Source organism: Echeneis naucrates, chromosome 6 (genome assembly GCF_900963305.1).
Source record: "Echeneis naucrates chromosome 6, fEcheNa1.1, whole genome shotgun sequence".
NCBI lineage: Eukaryota > Metazoa > Chordata > Actinopteri > Carangiformes > Echeneidae > Echeneis > Echeneis naucrates.
This window is the reverse complement of record NC_042516.1, coordinates 15,063,669-15,079,329: the sequence shown is the minus strand read 5'-3', so window position 1 is coordinate 15,079,329 and position 15,661 is coordinate 15,063,669. Positions and strand designations below refer to the sequence as shown.

Here is a 15,661-nt window from a genome sequence, read left to right as displayed (position 1 = left end):
CCTGAAACTAAAGCTGCTGCATGACTTAAACCTTCATTCATTTCTTTGTTACACCTGTGCTTTTTGTACTGTGACATGAAAAACTGCGAGGGGATGGGAAAAGCGATAAATTTGTTTGGGAATCAGAAGCCGCCCAGTTAAAGTTAAACTATGAGTGATAAACCTCATACTGCAGGTACAACACAAAACTTTCAAATCAAATCTTTCTTTTTTTCATGTCAGCTCCCCATCTTTTCATCCTGTCACTTTTTTATTACAAAGCTGGAATGACATGAGCGAGCATATCTTTATCACACAGGTTCATTTACCGACCTGATTGATCTAATTGCTGTCAGTACTTAACAGGGATTCCTTCAGTTTGTTGCCGTATTTATTTTTTGTTTTATGCTGAGAACAATTGAGTTGCCACTTCTGACAATTTCCAATGGGCAGTGCAGAAAGCAAGAAGTGGAGGAGAGCAAAGAGGACAGCAAGGAAAGATGCAAGCGAGGCCTTTGGAAGAGAAACACTGTTCAAAAAGGAGACAAGAAAGAAAGGGAGGGGAGGAATAGCGTGAGGGTTTTCTGAAGGAAAGAAATGTTCAAATACGACAGGACAGGGGTGAGAAGGTGGGAAGTTGAATGCTGAGCAACAAGGGTGGAGAGGAATCAGGAAGAAAAAATGTGAAACTCACCAACAAAATTGAATTGATGCCCAGTGGAGGAGAAGGGAGACAAATCTAATCGGATAATGATGGAGAAGCAGGAGACGCAGGAAAGACAGAAGGGAAAAAGTAAGAACAAGAGAACACTGATAGTGGTAAACAAAAACTACTGTGAAATAAAAGACATGAGGGGGAGAGAGAAATGAAGATTGGAGAGAGGTGGTATAAATGTCAGCTAAACTCGATAACATCATTCTGATCTGCAGCAACTCTGCCTTGCTGACCTTCTCTACAAATGTAGCCTTTATGTAGGTTATATATGACGTGCGCTTGCTTTGTGTGTGTACATGTGTGTAATACCCTGTTACATGCTGGGCGTGGTGTGCCAGCAGAGTGTGTCGTCATCTGAGAATGAGATCTTTATTGAAAAATGCCTCTCATTTCGCACATCACCACTTTTTGTGTGTGTGTGTGTGTGTGTGTCTTTGTCTGTGTGGGTGAAGCATCCTACAACAAAAAAGAGAAAAAACACGCACTTGTTATGCTGATCATGTGTGTAAGCAAATAAGGTTAGTGCTAGCAGGCAGGTGGTGAATAATAAAATCAACATACGTGCAATGAAACATGGACGGGTTCAGGTTCAGGTGTAGAACAATGTGGAAGACTTTGAGACAGTCATTGATCCAACAACCAACAACCAACAACCGCAAACTATAACGCGTGTAAGGCGCTGAGCAACAACATAGAAGGAGTGGATTAGTGATCAGTTGTTGTTTGTCTAACTTTGAATTTAGACAAAGCCAGGCTGGCTGCTTTCTGTCTTCTTGCTAAGCTGGGCTAAACATGTTCTGACTTCAGCTTCACACAATCAATATTTCATTAACTTTAAAAATTTGGTTTACTCTCAACTTAGCAGCATTGTTTTCAGCTGCAGCAGGCAGCTGTTTACATCGATAAAAAGTCTAAACTGATTCTACCTGGCATCAAACAGCAGACAGATACAGTTAGCCACTATCTGGTGAACATAATAAGAGTTTAATAGAGAGAGCCACTACTGTTCATAGTCACACATGTGCGACTGTTTGGAATTAAACAATTGTTCTAGTTTAGTTGTGTTGTCATTCAATTGTGTGCTCAAAGGTTTCCTGTGCAATGAGAACTTCTTACCAATATTCAGTTGTGCTCATTTTCACCTCCTACTAAAGTGTTTTAGATTATCTGGACGAACTATCTGACTATCTGACCCCTGTGCATATAAAACGTTACTGAACTCAAAAGAAATGATGTCCAAAGCAATGAAGAGCAATGAAAAATTGAACTAGTGCTGCAGTAACCCAGAATTATCCTTCAAAATGGGAAGTTGCTTTGGTGCAAAAAATTCATGTAAATGATCACTATCCTCATTCATGTTATTATCAAAGTGGATTTTGGGTTAAATCCCAAATTCACCTCCCCCAACCTACAAAATATTTCCCACTCGTACCTTCACAGAACCCTACCCAAACTCCTAACTTCATTTAATCAAAAGGAATTATTTCTCAAAGAGATTAACAAAAGACCATTTTATCTCTCTCTCGTTCCCTCTCGCTCTTTTGGCCTAACAGTAGCTACTCTCAATCTCTTCTCCTGTCGGTATTAGTGTGCCTGTCACGTGCACCAGCCACAGTGTGTGTGGGTGGATGGCTGACTCCGTATGCGAATGTGACATCAAACTTGTGAGCAGAGACCCGGCCTGTTTTCTCAATGAATGCTTAACCATATATGCAAACACGAACATTGCACATGCACCTCATGTGCAAGGATCCCTTTCTGTCCCTTAATAATCAGTGCCTGCCTGTCACGTGCTGATTACCAGTCTATCACTTCTTGTGTGTATGACGGTGAATAAGCAACAGCTATCGACTTACTGATCCACAAACAAATTCTGGGCCTTAGTGCCACATGCATCAGAATCCCCATCACAGACCCACAAGAACTTTAATGGACATTTCCAACAAGATCCAAGCGGTGATTGAATGGAAAATAAGTCACAGCATCAAGCTAATATGTGGTTGGATAGATGGGTATGGCTGCGTGGTGTAGCTGTTGGGAGTAATAGCTGGTGTGGGGGCACTCACTGGGACCGATTCCTGCAAGGCTCCCATAAATAGTCGATGCACATCGATTGGAAATGGCTTCCAATGAAACCCCAGTTAAATGACCATGGCACCATTATATTAGTGAAATGACAAACAGAAAAGCAGATATCATGAAGCATGAAAGCATTTCTGATTGATTATTTCAACCTTATAAGAGGCTGAGTTGGTCTGTGTTTGTGTGCCTTGTGTGCGTGTTATTGTTTGCTTTCTGTGCACCTATTGAATGACAGGATTGTTATTGGCCGGATGTGTGTTTAAAATTCAATAGATATCTACTTGATTCAAAGTCATCCAGACTGTTTGGTCAATCCCACTAGGACTCTCATTAATGCCACTAATTGGTTGGCGCCGACACACACCTGGGTCCCCTGGTCTATCTCCACACCCTGAGGGACGACACAGAAGTGTACACTACTGACGGAGCGCTTGTGCTTTTGTTTATATCTGAAGCAACACGCTCCTAAACAAAAGGCAGTAAAGTACTGCTATTGCTGCAAACCTTGAAGTGATCATTCACTTTTTTGTCATCTGAGTTCGGCATCAAATGTCATTCTTTTACTCACCAAGAACTTCAACAGTGGCATCTTAATCTTGATTTCCTTCTATTTTTATCACTTCTTCTATTGAAGTTAGCATTTTCATGGTCTTGCTTTCTGAAAATCGAGTCACTGCAGCTGCCTTGAAGAAGTAATTAGCTCAGATGACGTAATCTAAAATCTCCTCTTGTAATTACAACAATGGCTGAAGCTCTGGGTGAGACTGATGGGAAACAGCTGTTCCTTGTATTGCTAGCCATGTAGCAATAGCAAAAGATACAAACAGCTATTCGGGGAAATGCGCTTCCTTGCCAAGAGAGAGTTGAGAAGATCTGTGCCAATCAATCAATCAATCAATCAATCAATATGTCGCTTCACTAAATATGACGCTGCATGCAGCAGCTGGTTAGTTTCCTTTTTTAGCATAACGACGGGAAACAAGGAGAAACAGCCGGCCAGTGTCTGTCCCAGGGTAACCACAGTCCTTTAATATTGAAAGAGTCTTGTGTATGATTATTTGTAAAACAGTAAATTGTTTTTGTTTTTTTTTCTTTTCTTTTCTTTTCAGGGTGTTATACTATGACTGTTGGTTCAGATTAAACACATGGATTATAACCAGTGTTGGGCACTTTACTTTGGAACAGGAATTATTTATAGTTATGTGTTACTTCTCTCAGAGAGTACCCTCAGCAAGTTACTTATTCAGTTACTGGATTACTCATTCATCCATCTTCAACTGTTCATCTGTTTCCAGGGTCACAGGGGTGCTGGAGCTCACACTGGGCAGGCCACCAGTCCATCACAGGGCCAACACACAGAGACCAACAACCACTCACACTCAGAGTGCCCGGAGGAAACCCATGCAGGCACGGGGAGAACATGCAAACTCCACACAGAAAGGCCCCAGCCGGGAACCGAGCCCGCAACCTTCTTCTTGTGTGGCAACAGCACTGACCACTTGGCTGCCATGCCGCCAATTATATTAACTTGACCCATGTCATTTTCGGTAATAGTAAGAGCGTTATAACAATGGAAACCGTAATCAGTCAGATTACCTCTTACTGAGAAACTAACACGCCTAGCAACGCTGTCCCATCACTGGTTATAACGTCTTTATTCATCTTTACATGTGCTGGGAGGGGAATTGGACTACCTCTCGGCTTTCAGACTGTTCTGTCAGTCTTTAAGACAAACTACATCATTTATCTTCCAGCTTTTGCTCCACACCTCAGGCACAGACATCAGCTTTACTGGGAAGACAATCACTATCACACAGTTGTATCCATATGTACAGGTCAGCAGGTGGAAGTGTTTGTACTTTACCTGAACCTCCCTTGCATGGTAGGCTATGATGAGGCCCAGCAGTATGACTGTGGACAGGCTGATCAGACACTTCAGGGCCAGAGAATACATGGAGGTCTGCAGAGAGACAATGGACATAAATGCATTAGGATCACACAGCACAAACAAAAAACATCTTTCAGATTGACTTTGCTATATCGTCTAACATTCAAAGTCTGGTTTGACTTGCCAGATGTCCCAGATGTGTTTGTGCTCTGCTAAAATCTCACATGTACGATAATGGTACAACTTCAGCATAAACAATAACAACTAACATTGACAAAACAGACTTTCAGTGGATGAACACAAGTAGAAGAGTGGGCTGCCAGCCGTCAATATCACTCTGCAGTGAAGCTTTAAAACCTCTGCTTGTCTGGTTTCATAGCGTTTATAATCACTTGGGAACTTCTGATCAATACAACCAATAGCACTTGAGTAGTTCTTTAACCCCTTCACCTCACACAGAGCACAGAAACACTGGAGCTACTGTACGCATGTGGACACATGTAGGTACAAACACATCTGTACCTTTTTACCACAGAAACAGAACCCACATACACAAATCTCAGTGATTCCCACCTTTTTCAGTCGTGAAAATCCAAAAAATATAACAATAACAACAAGGTCAAATAAGGGAATCAGATCCCTTTAATTTTGTTGATAACAATGTAGAAAGGTCAATTTTACTTTTATATTTGAAGGAGGTGAGCCATTTGTTGACTCACAATATGTCTTGTGGCTCTCCTTTTAATTCTTCCAGTGGCTAATGAGTGATCTATTTTTATACGCCAGTGTTTGCCATCAGCACTGTTGCCTCACAGCCAGAAGGTTATGTGTTCAATTCCCGGGCCAGGGGCCTTCGTGTAGAGTGTGCACGTTTTTCCCCTGCCTTCATCGATATCTCTCTAGATATCCTACTCGTGCTAATTCAATTAATTAAAGTGAAGTTAATTGGTGACTCTAAATCCCCTCTAAGTGTGAGAGTGAATGTGGATGGTTGTTTGTCTTTATGTGTCTCTGAATAGACTGGCAGCCTGTCCAGGGTGTATCCTGCCCTCTGGAAATGTCAGCTGTGACTGGCTCCAGCCCTGCTCCTGACGGAAAAGCAGTATAGATAATGGATGGATGAATGAATTGTTTGTCACATAACCTTTTGGCATGCAAGCTGACTGAGATAGCTAACAAGTATACGCTCCTCTGTCATGTTTAGAAGTTTTTTTTTTGTTTTGTTTTGTATTTTTTCACAACGTGTACTTTTACAGTAAATTATTTTGCAATACCTTTGCAGCCCAGCAGTCCCAGCACACAGTTTGTGAACCACGGATCTACACCAGATCAGATAGAATACTTCAAAAAGGGAAAAGGGGGGTTTTGATTGATTATTTTGCTCTCTGATGATCCATTTCTGAGAGTAAAAGAAGCTGGAGTTTGTAACAAAGATTCTTGAGCTGAATCATAACGCAGCCAAGATATATTTACATCTGCTAGATTGACAGATGTCCATTAAAATTCAACCTTAGAAGATCTCATTTGTACCTGTAGTCCACAGTTTCATCACCATCTTAAATTTATGCACAGGGTAAGTTAAACTGCAGGTAACCATAGCAACAACACTGTATAATTTTGCCTAAGCACAGGTTAACTCATACACAGAAACACAAACATACAACCCCCACTAAATGGCATCAGAATTACAATTCTGATGCCATAAAAGTGAATGAAGTACAAGTATAAAATGTAATTAATAAGTTAAGGCAGTTATATAACTTAGCCATCAGCAGATCCTGTTATTGTCTCATGAAAATGTCAAAAACAGGTAATGTTACGCAGACAACAGTAAAGAGTGAAGTTGCAGAGAGGAATTGTCTCCAATAGATTAATATGCATTTGATGCTGTGGTCAGCATACTCCTCTACATGCTGATGTATGAGGCAACCCTGTGTAATGGCTCGGCTCTTTAATGTGAGCTTTCACAGAGGAATCAGAGATATTAGTTTAAACAAGCAGCATGTGCCAGAAACATCAATTAGTTGGTAATTCTCTTCTTTTCAATGGACGTGGTGACAAATCAAAATCTAGGAAAAAAGTTTTTAGTGCCACTGCTCTTTCCAAAAAAAAAAAAAAACAAAAAAAACTTTGTAAAAAATGAATAAATAAAGATAATAGAACATTAAATAGAATATTTAAAAGATTGATTCTGTTTGTAGACACATCAGCTCAGGGACATACACACAAAAGAACAAAACCAAGAGCATGAATTTTAAGGCTCACCAAAGTCAGTATGAACACAACAGCCTGCTGTTTTCTTCAGAAAGGTTGAGCCACCACAAGATTGCAGCATCTCAAGTTAGATAAGTAGGATGCTGTTAAGCATTCATCCCGAAGCACTCTCTTGATCTGAGTCTACACTCTCACTTTGGACATGTATTACTCAGCCTTTCTCTCATGACATTAGTGAGCAGAAACAACATTGCATTTTGGGTTCATGAATATATATTGCAAGTCAGTCTCCCAGAAAATAGAGTGTGTTAGTGTGTTATTTCATCTCTTTAGGGTCTCATGTCCTTAATATTATTAATTCCACATCCCTCAGAAACACATTCTAGTCTGTTAATCCAGGGACACGTTTCTCCTCTCCTGAGTATGCCTTTTTCCCATAGTTAGCAAAATCGATGAAGATTCGATATGAGACTGAGTGCCCTTTCTACTATTTATATAACACACAATTACATTCCCAGACAGACAAAGAAAGCATTAAGTGAGTGCTGTTCATTTGTTGCTCATATCAGCGTGGTTATGGGCCACTGCACAACGCTGAGAAAATACCAGCTAGCTTTGGCTCGCCACTGATTTCCTCTATCAGCTTGCCAAAATGCTCGAGCTGTCTTGTGGTCTTTATTTGCTTGCACTCTCTTTTCCTCTTGAGTCATCTTTTCCTTTGCTAACATCCCATTTCATTGATGCAAACTAGGTGCTGGAGAAGCTAAGAATGTTGTGCTAATGAGATAGTTCATATTTGGACTTCAGGAATTGATGTATAAATACAGAGTCACATTAGAAAGCTGTGTGTGACATATTTCGTCTCACTCTCTCACTGCTGATAACTTCCGCAACTTCTGCAGGTATTTGCTTTTCTAAATGAATGCAACCTTATTAATTCTGGTCAAAGACAGACACAGAGACATTAGTTTATACTTTAACTACTACAATTAGTGGCACTAAACAAAATAGCAACCTCTTGACAGCAAGAGGAAGCTGAATTTAATTAAATAAGAAAATGTAATCTGGGTATCTCTTAGAAAGATGGAGATCTCACTCATCTTTGCCTTGAAAAAGAAAAAACAAAAAGACAATCAGTTTGCATTTTCGATACACACAGTCCACACAATCCTTCGTGAACACGGGCAGATGATAAAAATCACATAACACAGACCTTTGCAGCTATGTGGATAGAGTAAGAATGAATTAGGTTTTAGTTTAAAAAAAACTTTGTACTGCCTGCTTTTCAACCAGTAAAAATTCACATTTTGGGAAATGCACTTATTCTCTTTCTGGGTATCGGACCAGAACATAGAGCTAAACCCATCAGGCTTTTAGTTTGGCATAAAGAAGGGAAGCTTTGCTCTGCTTAAAGATCAAAAATCCAAAATCCCTTCCAAAAAACTAACCTAACATAGCTATAATCATAACTAATAATCAATAATAAAGTCAGCTCTGTCACTTGTTTGTGACTCTGGTTATAGTTATCCAAATTAACACAGCTGGAAGAAGAAAAGATAAGATGTGACAGATAATGTTTGCTGCGGTGAAGTGAGATGGGTACTTTCTCTGACATATACTCTTAATGTTTGCATGAGTGTGCATCTGTGGAAGTGTCTGTCTTTGTCCTGCTGTGCATTAACTGTGACATTAGTATATATTGATCCGTGGTTTGGGGACAGCATGTGGAGATAATGAGCTTTTGAGCTTCTTAAGTTCAATCAGCCGACAGACACGCTCACACGTTTGCACACACTAACCAGGGAGTGTAAAGAAAAGGGGTTTCCCCCATTACCACCCATTTTACCTTCATAAATGCAAATGTGTGTCCCCTAGAAACACATTATCCACGCAGTGATAACTCGCTCACTACATGTCTTAGTAATGAATATGTATATGTCTGTGTGTGTGTGTGTGTGTGTGTGTCTTGTAATGTGTAAACCTTGAGGTTCTCTCCCTGTGAGAGCAATGCTTTCTTGCAATCAGTCTCCAGGGAAACAGGCAGTAGACAGAGGTGTGATGCCACCTTACCAGGATAAGCACACACGAACACAAACGCACATGCACATTTGGATGCAAGTGCGCACGCACACGCACACACACACACCATCATGGCCCTACAAACTCAATTAAATCCAGACAAAGGGGTATGTAAACACACACACACACACGCATGCATGAACAAAAACGCGTGCATTCATGAGTACTAATATGGCAGAGCTGAATCCATTAAGACACGCACTCTATAGGTGTATACACAAAGGGGACAACACAGTGACGTGAATGTTTACTTTACCACCAGATGATGCAAGTTCTAACACACCCATGTGTACCAACACACTCAGACTTGCAGACAGAGGTAGTCAAGCCTTGTTAAACTGAAAGAAATGAGCGTATTTGTACCTGTTAGTGACAAGACCCGTGAGATCTACTGTCCCTTAGAGCTCTGTGATCCAGAAGATGAAGGGAGGGTGGAATAGAGTGGTGCGAGGAAAAGGAAAAGGAGGGGGAGAGCTGTACAGAAGTGCTGAGATGGCTGAGAGCTTCATCGGAGAATATGGTGTATTTAATTCCCTGATGATCCTCATGTACTGTCTGAAAAGCAACACATAGCCACCGCAAGTGGCCTGGCAAAGAAAGGTCTCCTAGTAAATGTCTGTAAGAAATGTCATAGATGGGGTGGGGGCGGGGGTGGTTGATGATGGAGAGGCGAAAGTAGCGCTGATGGAAATGAGAGCGATGTTGCAAGTCTGCTGAGATGGCAATGACCCTGTTGGGGAAACCGAGACGTACTTAAGATACTCCAAGGAGGGAACATAAACACTCCTCACAAGTAAGAGGACAGGAAAGGGAGAATGAAAGTGAACACTGTTAATAACTTGTGAAATCATCCAATACTGGTGGTGAGACAGCAACAGTAAGTGGGCACATCCTAACATATGATGCCCTGTTCCTATATCTTGCTAACACCTAACACCCATCTGTATGATGAGGTGTCAAGTGTGTCCACTGACAGTGTGGCAGGTGAAGTTGACAACAGCTGTGCATTCCCTCAGAATAGCCATGTCCCACTGTAAGGCAAAAACGTGGCGTGACGCTCAGGCCCCAAGGAGCCAAGTGGGCCTTTGTGAAATGATCTATTGATCTGACAGTGACAGGCCACATGCTCGGGTCCCAGGTGTCCTGGGGCCTCATTTATTCTCAGATAGAAACACATGTCAGGAGGGGAGCTCTTCTCCTTTAACCTGTTCCTAATAAAATCAATAATAGAAGCTCATAAAGGTGTTTTTAAGAGGTGCCATCTTTGTTGTGCCATTTGAAGTGTTAAGATCCTTGGCAAAGAGCTGAACTGTACGAGGTGCCACAGAGCATGTAAATAAAACGTATGAAGCTTTGACTCTGAAGATGTACAGTATCTAACACACTCTCAAAACAGGTCTCAGAAAAAGTCATGATAAGCATTTAAAGGCCTAACTTTTGTGTTGGGTGGTTTATGTGTGAAAACTCACTATTCTGCCCAAGAGCCAATTAAATTATTTCAGATTCATGAATTATTTCATTATCCAGTTTGCTGCTTGCATAATCTATCTTGGCTCAATAGCTCATACATTTACAGTGGAGGGTTTTACACAATACAATATACTGTACATGCAGAACATGAGAGCAGTTTTATTTGACACAAAAACATCAGATTCTTCACTTCTATCAAATAATTTGTGTTTGTCCAGGACTTGACTTGATAATGACTGACAGTAGAGTCTATAATACCAGAATATCTCAGCTACAGTATGAGCTGGCAGGGTCTGAAATATGTTTGTATACACGAGTGTACATATGCTTACTCAGTATATATTCACAGTCACGACCAGCATGTCCTCCTCTGTTAACCTCTCTCTTCATCCATTCTTACACACACACACACACACACACACACACACACACACACACACACACACACACACACACACACACACACACACACTCCAACCCGCCCTGTTTAGTTCCATTCTTATTCTTCATCTCTATTTTAGGGAGCAACACAGAGCAGCTGGACCTGCTAGAAAGAGTCTGGGAGCTTGGTAGACATTCATACATTGGCAGTAAACAGTGACATTGAGCTTACTACTATTGTTAAAGACACAATGTCTTGTGAAGTTGTTAATAACTATGACACACACCGTATGTGTATTTTCAGGAACCAAAAATTATCTTTACTAATCACATTTCCTTATAAACACTCACTCCACCCCTGAAGGTTGGGTGTCAAAACACAGAACACAATATAGGACCTGTGACAGAAGGCATCCATTTTCAATGTATGCGTTTGTACGGCGTATGTGGAGGTGGACAGTGCATGCGTGGGTGAGTGATTATCAGTAATCAATGGAAAAAAATCTTTCAAGACTGTTTAAAAGCACTGCTTGAACCTTTCCACTTCTCCCCTTGCCGTCCTCCCATCCATCACTTTTTTGTTCTCTCTCTTATCCTCATGATCTCTAACCATTTTTCACAACAACCAGTGGGCATCTTTCCACCTCAATTATCTAAGTGAGGGCTTGAACTGTCTGATGAAATGCCAGTATCTGCTGGAATCACACCAAATTCGCAATGATAAACAAAAAAAGAAAGAAAAAAATAGAAAAAGAAAATATATATAACTCACACTTGGAATCTCAAGAAGAACTGACACTGAAGCATAACTCTGTATAGTCTCTGAATATTTTAATTAAACTCTGATTTTCTAGTCTTAAATAGATATCTTAATGAGCATAGATTAATCAATATAGGAGTTAGGAGCATCAGCCAACTGCAAAGTGGCAGATTCACAGGTGTCCATCAATGCTTATTGATAGACTACACCGTCTGATTCAGATGATGACTATATTGGTTGTAGCTTAAGAACCTAAAGCAGGCTTTTCATTATCGCCTTTCCTTTTTCTCTCCTTCTACAGCCTTTTATTTCTCGCCCAGTCGCTTCTCTCTTCCGATCACACTCCCCCAGTTTGACGCCCACTGGAAGAGCAGAGGAGCAGAGGGAGAGGGAAAGTGAGGGGGGAAAATGAAAGAAAGGGAAAAAAAAGAAAGCAGTATAAAGAGACAGGCACAGAGTTGAAATAGAAAGGAGACAGACAGAAAGAGTCGACTGTGTCCTTCAGGGAGAACACACAAACTAAGGGGAGGAAGAGAGACAGGGATTGAGAGAAGGGAGAGAAATTCAAACCATGAATTTTCATTAATAAAAAAAGAGTCCAGCTCCCTCTAAAACGGCGATTTTCATAAAGTCAGGCGTGGGAGACAAAAGCCTCAGCGAGACGAAGCCAAGACACTGCCAGCAAAGCAGAACGGGCAATTTCTTCTTGCAATGACAAGAACTGAGAGCGGCCAAGTATCAACTCAGGACCACTGTCTATAACCGGGCTGAAAGAGAACCAGAGCGGAGGGAGACACACCCAGCTGGCCTATTCTAACACACTACCTGTAAATCTAACATGATCTTACATCCTCCTTCACATGGTCAGTGATCCATGTATGACAGGACGCAGGAGTGGAAGTAATGTTTCCACCTTATTAGCAAAAGAAAAACCAACCTCCTGTGACATGTCAAACTGAAAGTAAGAATGAACCGAGCATAAAGTCTACATCAGGAAGATAAACACAATATCTGCCTAGTTTTACCAGGACCCTGTGACACACACACACACAAATGCACACACATGACCAAAAAAAAAAACAAACAAACAAAAAATACACAACAGACAATAGCAGCTAGGGGCCGGTTCAGCCTATTACACTCCCCATTACACAGACAAATGAGATCCTGGCCTCCTACTGATAATCTCCCCCCTCCCCTACCACCCCATGTCCTCTGCATCCTTGCATTACATCACCCAGAAGAAACAACTGTCAGGCCTGGTCATTACGGTACACATTCCGACAACAACTGGAATCAGTCAGTTCGCAATACTCAGTGTGACCTGGGTTAACATGCACATCATACTTCCCTGGTGTGAGTCTAGCTGGTAGACCCTTGTTATACGTCAACCCATTTATTTGACCCTTCACTTACAGTTCCTGTCACTGCCCCACTATCAAAATAGGAGCATATGTGACTTAAAATGTTGAACAAGCCAGAAAGCAGTTACGTGCACTGGTACGCGTAACTGCTTTCTGAAACTTGATGGATAACTGAGCATCATTAACAGGACAATCCATCAAATTACTTTTGCGGGCCTTGTCAAGAACAGAGGAAAAGCAGTATGTCCGAAGATGCTAAGACAAAGATATCCTGATCTGACTATGGGTCGAATTCTGGATCTTACATTTCCATTTATGCAGCTTGGTGTATTTCATTCGAACCTCCCTACCTGGGGGTAAGGGAGGGTCATCTTAACGGTACTTTCTCCTCCAGAGCCACAGAAGACCCCAGCTTATATTGACTGTGGCTGTGATGGTTAATCACCAGTCTGTTCCCTCACCTTTGTGTAAACGCCCCATGACAGCTCCGTCTCAATCACCATGACGACGATGCCAAACATCCCGAAAATGAGGGCATAGTCACTCAGCCTCTTCCTCTTCTCAAACAATGCCCTGCGATGACCCAGTTTATAGCCTATGTTTTGGTTCTTCCGTTTGGGGGCCTTGGAGGTGCTGCCCCTTGCTCCAGTGCCCACTGCTCCAACCCCACCTTGCCTGCTGCCCCTTCCTGATTGTACCCGCCTGCTCTCCACGAGAGCGTGGTTCTGGTGGTAGATGGACATCTGGTTGGATGTGGAGTCGGTGATGTCATACCCTCCTCTGGGGTAAGGCGAGTCTTCTTTGGATGAAATCACAATCTCTGGAGGGCTCTGGATTGGGGGTGGATTGGTAGAGGACTGGGCCACTGAAGAGGTAGGTGGGACTTCTCGCTGTCGGTCATGTCCCCCAGCGGCTGTCGCCCCAGCAGCAGCTGAAACGCCACCATCTTTGGTTTCACTACTGCTGTCTGATTCAATAAGGTTTCTTCGGGAGGCGCTGAGGCGGCTCAAGGGCTTCATGACCCCGCCTGTGTACTTACAGGAGCTCATGGCGATCTCTGTGAAGGGGTTGCTGTCCCGACGGTGAACCAGAGGGCTGGCCTGTCTGTGTTTGCAGCCTCGCTCTCTCTCCCTGTCCCTGTCACGCTCTCTGTCCCTCTCCCGTTCCATCGAGGGTGAGTGCGAGGAGTAAAAGAGGGCGTTGTAGACGGGGGAGTTGTCCCCACTCAGGCTGTGTTGCGAGCCCAAGCAGGAGGATAGTGGGGTGCTGGTGGGGTGCAAGGCATTGGGGATGGGAGGCAGAGGCTGGGCTCCGGTGGAGGACAAGGGTAACTTCGGAAGCGATGCTGGAGGTAAATTGGGCGTGGCAGGGGATGGGGACGGGGTGCTGCCATTCAGGCGGTCCAGGCTTGATCCTCCCATGTGGTTCGAGTGGTTTGATCCTGGCTGATTGCCAGTGGTGGAGGGATGTGATATAATACCCAAAGGAAAGAGGAAGCGCTGGTCTTCATCCTCGCTACCTCCTAGAAGAGCCAAGCTCAGAGAGGGTGGAGGCTCCATGGTCACGGTGTGAGGCCACGTACCTGTCTACAGAAAAACACAGAAGCGAAAAGAACTGTGAAAGAGAGGCAGAAGGTAGAGAAAATGAATTCAGTCCGCATACTCTTTATTTAATGGCAGCATTAAGGGAAGGGCTGATAAAGAGAGAGGACGGGGGAGAATCATGGGGGACAATGGTCGAACACATTTGGAGGAAGGAATGAAGTCCAAAAGCTGAAGCTGTGTGGCAAACGTGGGGCAGCAGAGTGAAGAAAAGTGGCCATAATTGGGGAATATGTTATTTCTTGAGTCACATTTGAGTCAGCTGCCCAGTCAGCCTCTCTCAGTGAGCTCTCTCTCTGTTTCCCTGTGTCCTCTCCTCCTCTCACATCCCACAGTGCTTCCAGAAATCTATGCCATAAAATGTCATCTGTGTTACACTGTTGTTAGCCCCGAGGATGGTACAAATCCTCTGGCTTTACACTATGGAAATGAGATCAGGCTCAGAGACTACAGGGAAATAATTTCATGAGTCCAATTTGATATCAGCTTTTGCACTGTGACTAGTTAAGCATAAATTGGCTGGATTTGATTGGATTTGATTGATCCAAAACAATAACCTACTTTCAGTGTGATATAACCAGACACCTTCAGCCCCTCCTCCCTGTCTGTTTCTCTACCTACCTCCTACCTCTTCTCTTTCAGTCCCTGTCCCCAAGGTTGGTTGTGTTGAATCACTGGCTGGATGAAAATAGACCACCACACTTTTTCTTTTTCATGTTGTCACGGCCATCACATCATCCTTTCGCCTCCTTTCATGTAGCTCCTCCACAGGTCCTCGCTGGTCTGTCGAGATCTCCGGTCGCTCCCCGCAGATGTTGGCTCCGTCTGCGCTCAGTTTGTTTCTCCGTCTGTCAGCGCTGATCTGAGGACGGCGGCGCCCATCGTGATCCCGTCAGTGCCCACAATCTGCCAGAGGTGAGCAGGAATAATCCATGGCTGCTCGGATTAAAACACGGTCAACCTGTGGCTGCACCTCAAAAAATGTGTGCGGCACCATGAAAAACAGGGGGGGCGAGATAAATAAAACGAAAAAATTAAATAAATCAAAGGTGGACCAAAAGTAGCCCAACAGTCCCCAGATGATCAGAGAAGTGTGGGATTTCATATGTGACTCCACCGACTTGCACT

The 15,661-nt window shown here is 42.8% G+C and overlaps 1 protein-coding gene across 1 annotated transcript in view; it reads right to left on the bottom strand.

The window, feature by feature from the left end:
- LOC115044721 (small conductance calcium-activated potassium channel protein 2) overlaps window positions 1-15,661 on the bottom strand; it is a 40,178-nt gene extending 24,517 nt beyond the window's left edge. Inside the window, 6 exon segments of the mRNA XM_075353366.1 lie at window positions 4,641-4,736; window positions 13,394-13,742; window positions 13,744-13,796; window positions 13,798-13,920; window positions 13,922-14,518; window positions 15,162-15,661. Of these exon segments, the coding sequence (XP_075209481.1) occupies window positions 4,641-4,736; window positions 13,394-13,742; window positions 13,744-13,796; window positions 13,798-13,920; window positions 13,922-14,491 (1,191 nt within the window). The 5' untranslated portion in view covers window positions 14,492-14,518; window positions 15,162-15,661.